General features: G+C 33.9%; 1 protein-coding gene across 1 annotated transcript in view; it reads right to left on the bottom strand.

The window, feature by feature from the left end:
- The window catches only part of LOC149548291 (cytochrome b-c1 complex subunit 10, mitochondrial), a 28,517-nt gene extending 21,503 nt beyond the window's left edge, over positions 1–7,014 (bottom strand). Inside the window, exon 1 of the mRNA XM_089792366.1 lies at positions 6,780–7,014. Within this exon, the coding sequence (XP_089648492.1) occupies positions 6,780–6,905 (126 nt within the window). The 5' untranslated portion in view covers positions 6,906–7,014. The remainder of the gene's footprint in view (positions 1–6,779) is intronic.
- Positions 7,015–7,681: the final 667 nt, after the last annotated feature.

Here is a 7,681-nt window from a genome sequence, read left to right on the forward strand (position 1 = left end):
ATAACTGTTAGAATTGAAAATATTAAACACATCAAAAAAAAGTATTTTAATACAAATGGGAGGAAAGCTAATCAAAGACCCAAAATAAAAGGGATATAAAGAAGGCCACTTGACCTCATTTGGAAGCATTTTCAATTTGGAGCATTTGTATTTGAATTCATGCAACAGAAGAGGAAAACCTTTGCCTGTTTGGAGGTTTGGGAGGAGGAAACCGCACTTGAATTTCATTGTTGGAATTGAGAACAAAAATCCACGTTTCCCTCTAATGCATCCTGACATAAGGGTTGCACTTGAGCTAATTTTGAAGACTTTTCATAACTTGGCAAATCGATTTGCAGGTAACTACCAGGGGCACCATAGCTGGTTTCAGTGCTTAAGTTTTTAACCCTAGTTTGAGGCACCATTGATCATCGACAGAATAATACACTCCTCTAAGAGGTCACATTTGTTATAAGGTTAATTTGTGGTTGTTGCAGTTCATAGCTATGCAGAGAAGAGCTAGTGACATTAAAATTACGTGCAGCTCTTAAGAAGATTCAAGGATTTGTCAATTCATTGCCAACACTACGCATTATAGGTTTAGTTTACCAGCAACCATTTCACACCATCTTTCAAAAGCAGGCCACAAATTGGATAATCCACCAATAGGTATTACATGCGCAATATCAGTAAAGAAATCAGAAGTCAATGTCACCGAATCACAGAGGAAAGAGTGCAAGGACCTGACAGTTGGATCTGGTCATTAACACCATCCCATCATCACTTAGGAGGGTTCAATTCCACTCACCACAGCAACCCTCAACAAGTGATCAACAGTTATGCCAGATCTGCACTACAAAATTTGGCTCGCTGTGATAATCATCATTTATCACAAAGTGTACTCAGTTCGTTATCCAACTTAAGAGTTTTTGAAGGTAAATTTAAATTTTATGTATAGTTTTAAATTTTTAGTTGTTAGTAATTAAAATGTCATCTGTACTCAGTTCGTTATCCAACTTAGAGTTCTTGAAGGTAATTTAAATTTTATGTATAGTTTTAAATTTTTAGTTGTTGATAATTAAAATGTCATCGACCATTTTACACTATGTTAGTTGTCAAAACTCTATTTGCATTACACAGTCATCTTAAAATGACTTGCAAAATTACAAGATGCAAGATGCAAAACTTCTGGTTTACACTGTATATGTTTTGTTGGTAGAGCTTTTGGATCAGGTGGCTCATCATCAAAATGAGGAGTCTGTGGTATAAGATGCATCAAGCCCTATGGTCATTAACTCTTTGGAGAGTACGGAGGCAATCAAGTTCAAACAGAGCCCAAAAGATTGAATCCATAGCTTGCAAACTCTCCGAGTACTCCCCAAGTTGCCAAGTACTTTCTATTTTTATTCTATTGGGCAAGTACTCACAAGTTTAACTTTCGCATTATTATAGACATAAAAAACCATGGGCAAAAATGTCGATGCAGGTAAAAGACTGGTAAATGTGTTTTCCATATGCTTTCTTTCAATAAAACCACACATTTTCTGTTTCAAGATGTCAATTTTTTAATTTAATACATTTTTCAATTGAATTTATTATTATTTTTTAAATGTTTCTTGAAGAGATTTTTGGTTTTAGTTCATTCTAAGTTGGAGGTTTATCCGAATTTTCATCGATTTTTCTCCAAGTTTTTGCTGATGAAAATTTTGGGCTTGCCGAATACTCTCTGAGTCTGAGTCTACAAACTATGAAACATTGATCCTTGGTGATGAGTGGTGGGTTCGTGTATTTTAAGTTTCACTAAGCCTGTCATCAACATTAGGACGAAATTTATGGTGGCATCAACTCCATTGTTGAAGCCAAGGAGCATGTACACAGAAATATTTTTCAAAAGGGGCAAAAGGTCATTGTTCAATGTTGGTACAAGGTGATCAAACCCTTGTATCTCTTAACATTTGCTTGTGGTCAGCTTGTGTCTACCTTATTCTAAATCAACTTATATACTGATTAATAGCTATATAAAGGTACTTAAGTCAGCCTAGGTGGGATCCAATGCATAAGTATGGCATGAAGCCTAAAAGAAGTAACAGGTCATAATGTTGGTACAAGGTGATCACACCGTTGTATCTCTTAACATTTGCTTGTGGTCAGCTTGTGTCTACCTTGATTCTAAATCAACTTATATAATGATTGATAGCTATATAAAGGTATATAAAGGTACTTAAGTCAGCCTAGATGGCACCCGTTGCATAAGTACAGCATGAAGCCTAAAAGAACTAATCCCTTGAAGTAATTTAGGACCTTGCCCCTTCAAAGTGATATATTATTATCAAAAATTTGCAGCATACTTTATATTATATTCTTCTATCGTGCAATTTGCTTCATGGTTCGCACATCGAAATGAGGGAAGATAAAATACTTTATCTGTTGAGATTATTTACTGTCAAACCTCATTTGCGGACTCTGTTAATTGAATTTTTGATGCCAATTGCTAGATTATTTACTCTGCAAAAGGACGACAACAACTAAAGGATGTTTTTCTAAGACAAATTTTGAGAGTTCATCTTCTCGGGGATGACTAGTGATCGTTATTTAGTAAATTACTAAATATGAATAATTTTAAGTATAGCAAATATTCAAATATTTGCATAATATTAATAAGGCAATCATTATAGGCAATATAGAGCTACTATACATAAGTTTAAATAAGCAAATTAGCATCATTTCATTGCTCTGACTGTCAATGTGCACATATATTAACCCATATTAATAATTGGCATCTATGTTTATAAAATTAAATTTCTTAAGACTCAAATGTTCATCCTTTCACAGTCAATTTTGTGGAAAATTTGATGGGCATGTACCACCTTGATTTGCATGCTGAGACAGTTTTCTCCACATCATTGAAAGGCTCTTAATACACTTTAACTCTATGTTGGGTGTTGGAAAGGTTTTATGAATGTTCGTCGCATTTGGAACAATTCTTCTTTCTAATACATTCTTCATTTACATGCATCGTGCATCAGTGAAGAAATGAATTGGAATAATTACTCAATTGAGCAGCGGCTTTATTCTGATTTACGATGTTAGAAAATGATTGATAATGCTCTCATTCATTTACATCTCTATGCTTATGTTGTGATTTGGAATGGCTTGTGAAAAGATACATTTCAATTGTGTATATTTATGAAAGCATCCTCTCTATCTCTCTCTAATTCTCATGGTGATATTGAGAAATTCCATGTTACTGATTGATTGAGAATGTGATGTCTGTTCTTCTTCTTTATGTTGGGAAAAGAAAACATGTGATTATATTTCCATTATGATGTTGTAATATATACATCAAGAATTGAACCTTCTGTATGCTTCATTAGCATATTGTTCTCCTCTCTCTCTCTTCCCAATTGTGTCTTTATCAGTGAGAAAGGAATAAAACTTATGTGGATGAATGGTTAATAATAAATATCTCTATTCTCTACTGTAACAAATTCAATGTGTAGACTTCATCTCTCTCTTACACTAGTGAAATTGTAATAACAAATTGTATTTAAACCTAATTATGTAGTGAACGCTGTACATATTCTTCAGAAAGAGCAAAGGATGGAAATGGGTTGTGTCTTCTTTCTCTGAATCTAATACAAATCTCCAGTTTCATTAATGAATCTACGGAATGGAATGTTTGATGTTTCCTTGTTGTAGTGCTCTACTGTTGCAAGGCATGTACCACAATGTGTTGCAAGTTTCCTTAATAGATTGAGTTGGAACTCTCTACCTGTCTGAATTTCATTTGTTAGTGCTCCCATTTTAAAGAGTGTACTGCATTAATATGCTTGCCACTCGTTCCTTGTTGAAACCCCTTGACACTCACACGTCTCTTCCACAACTATTAATATTATTGTTGTCGTGGAGTTGACAACACCTATGTGTATGTGCAGCATTGCAAAAACTCCTTATTTTGTATTAGTAAACACAATAAAATAGCTCAGTCTATTTTAATCTGCTAACAACATTAGTAAAATGTAAGCATCACGGATTCAAAGACACCTAAAGAAGATGCATAAATGGGCCTGCAAGGATCGGATTTCAATAGCCTTATACAAGAGTGATTGAAGTCCAAAATCAGCTTTTATTAATCTTCATAAGTTCTGGTCACTGTTACATGGAAGAAAAATGGCAGACATGCTGGTGAATTATGGGGCTAAACTTGGTTCCAAATAGGTGACAAGTAATTGGCGAGGGGAGATGTTTGGTAAAATGTTACTTCATTATCTTACTGTTTTTAATTGGCATTTGTCGATGAGGCTGACAGCAGTAAGAATACTCACTGCCACATATCTGGGAGCCTACTTGCACTGGAGAGATCACTCTGTGCATCCACCCTTGCAGGGTTCATAGAAATTTTTGAAAGTCTAACTACTAAGCTGACAATCATCTCAGTGCCTGAAAAACACATTTCATGAAGCTGCTAGAACCTTCCCTAGAATTTCCAGGATAATAGGATAAAGAAAATGTTTTCAGGACTCGTGATACCAATGCAACTTGTCGGTGATCACTCATCTCAAACGGTAGTCTTTATGTTATTATTAATATGTGAAATAAATATAAAATGGTACAAAATACATAGTGACCACACAAAACTAGGTCTACACTCTATAATATATAGACTTATAGTATATACCATAAAGCAGAGAGTTTGCAAGTCCCTGTCATGTGCACTAGGTCATTAGCCAAGTGGGCAACTTGTACTTTTGCTGCCACAACATTGAAGGCTCAGAATGTCTGGCAGAAACAGAGTCTGGCAGACTTGGGCACTGGAGCGTATTTTTCTAATAGTAAATTTTGACTTTTACGCGAACAAAATTGTGCCCTATAAACAATGTATACAGCAGAATCCCTTTAAAAGTGGCAGGTGTGTTCACAAGCATAACAAAACCTTAGATTTAATACAAATTAATCTCGATGTTTATCAGCGAAGCCTTTTCTAACCGTTATTTTTTATGTTTCAAAGCTTTCAATTGCATTTTCTCTCTTAATATTTTCATGCATTTTAACGAATTTTGTACTTTTTATTTAGTTTGGTATACTACTATAGAGCTGTAGCATAACCTTCCTTCCTTGTTCTTTCTCTACAATTGTATTGTTTTCCTTATTTATTTATTTTTGTAAAGTGTGACTGTATGCATTAGATATCTTGTTTATCGTTTTATGTTATTCCTTTGGGATGTAAAAATTATATTCTTTTTGCAATATATTTAAATAATTTTGAATTCGCCTAGTTTGGGTTTTTATTTAGTTCGCTATACTTCTACAGAACTGTAGCAGAACCTTCCTTGCTCTTTATCTGCAATTCTATTGTTTTCTTGGAATTTTTTTCCTTTAATAAAGTATGACTGTATTAGACATCTTGCTTATGGTTAATCTTTTATGTTATTTCTCTGTGATATAAAAAAATTATATTCTTTTTGCAAGATATGTAAATACTTCTTAATTCGCCACGGTTGGGCAAATATTTTCCACCAGAGACTCATTTCGGGGTTCAGATCTCAAATTGGCTTCCTGAGTAAAGTATGGAAATTATTGTAACATATAATGACCAGGAAGTAAGACAAAAAGTTAAAACTGAAACGCATACTGAGTCTTTAACATGTGGCAGATACCTAACACCATGCTTTCTTATAACCTAGTAACTGGGGCCTTGTGTTGCCCTATGTAGTCTTTATTATTTTTTATGGATTAGCTCGAACTTAAGATCCTGGACCTCTTATGAAAATGCTACCAGAACTCTTTTGGAACCTGTTGTTGGTTTATATCAATCTGCATAACTTTCAAACCTAAGGCTTTCCAGTGCCTATACCACTGGACTACCAACCCTCTTTGTAAACAAGTTTTTGGATGGACTTATTACAGGTCCTATTACAGTTTGTTGTTGGTGTATCAATCTATAAGGTTTTCCATGTATATTGGAGTGCTTTACCTCTGGACTACCAACAATTTTCGTAATAATAGTTTCTACAAATCATTTTCTCTAATGTTAGTAATTCATGTGACCCACTCAGCGTTGTTCAAGACTTCAATTTTGGCTTTAAAACCACGTCGGATCTTATGGATCACTTAAGACATGAACTTAGGACCTTCCCTTAATATAATGAAGATGATCCATCACCATATTCGTGGAAATGATATATGTCAGCATCTCTCCTTTTTATAAAGATGTTATTGAGACAACGACTACGGATAAACAGTCAATCAAAATCATCTAAGGACAGAAACTAAATCGATCATCCTTTCACATAATTTGTAACTGAAAAGAAGACAACTAAAAGTGGGGATACAGTCCATCGAAATCATCTTATCATATTTTCAGATATTGAAAGACGACAAGTAAACCACTAAAGGTGAGGAAACAGTCGATCAAAATTATATAGGTCATCTAGGTTCTGTCAATCATACTTTCAAAAAAAATTGAACAAATCATCCTACTAATTGAACTAAACAATTTTCTAACCCAGATTTTGTTTTTATATTTTATTATTTAAATCAAACGGCGGCTATTTTGTCCGATAACCCAGAATCACTTTTTGTGGGGGTGTAGATCTACAATGAATGATGGATTAAAATTTTGAATAACAGATTACAATTCCATAATCAGAAATTTTCCATACAAAGCGTGTCAGTCCTATAGAATCCGCGCCTAAATGAGCCATTGGGCATACACAATACTAGTAATACCTAGACAAAAATCATTAGCAAATCATAGAAAATATAAGAGCAAGAGGGTTATTTTTATGAAAAAAGAAAACCTGAACGAGCCAAATGGCACCGGCGGCAGCGGCAAAACCCCACATGGCAGCGGCTGAGACGTCTCTGGGATACAGTCGAATGGGTGAGGGAATCATTTTCAGCAGGGACAATCCGCCTTTGGCCATATTTGCTTCTCCTGACTTTTCTCCTCTCTTCCACTTCTTCCTCTGCTTCGAACTGCTTTAATGCTCCTCGCTTAATTTTAACATCTCATTTCCAATTTATGTAAAATGCTTCACATAACCTTTTTAAAGAGAAAATTTCCCCTACGTATAAAGTTGTTGGAAAAACGCTATATTCTAGAGGTCTTTTGAGCTACCTCGGAATCCCTTTTTGTTGATTAGGACTTGATGGGGATTTGAGTGCCTTGGAACAGCATTTGTGGGCTAAGAATAAAAAATATATTTTTCATAGCAATTTATTTTTTTTTAAGTTATTTTTGTCAAATTTTATAAAATGAAGCATAGAGAAGTATAGAAGAAGATGTGTGTATTTAAGCATGATTTTTTTCTTGTTTGACAATAGTTTGAATTAATATTGTAGCACTAAAAATTTTCTTAGTCTATAATTTGATGTTTATCACTAATTTTTCATCTTCTTTGATTGAATAAGTATACTTGTTCAATTGACTTATGTGTCATTATTTTATCCTTCACTTAAATAATTAGGATTATTTAATTATCTTTTCATTGTCATTTCTTATATTGATCATCCTTTGTTATCTAGTTCCCGTAGATTATTTGTTCCACTTAGATTGAATAATAGTCTAATTATTTAATCCATCTTTGATCATTTACTTGTCCTAACTATTCTTCTTGAATTAAATGATTGTATTGAATTATTTAATCTTTTGTTTAAAATTAATTATTCCTCACATTGGTTGAAATATGGAAATTGTAAT

This window comes from Cupressus sempervirens, chromosome 7 (genome assembly GCF_028749045.1).
Source record: "Cupressus sempervirens isolate cs-2001-9-10 chromosome 7, ASM2874904v1, whole genome shotgun sequence".
Taxonomy (NCBI): Eukaryota; Viridiplantae; Streptophyta; class Pinopsida; order Cupressales; family Cupressaceae; genus Cupressus; species Cupressus sempervirens.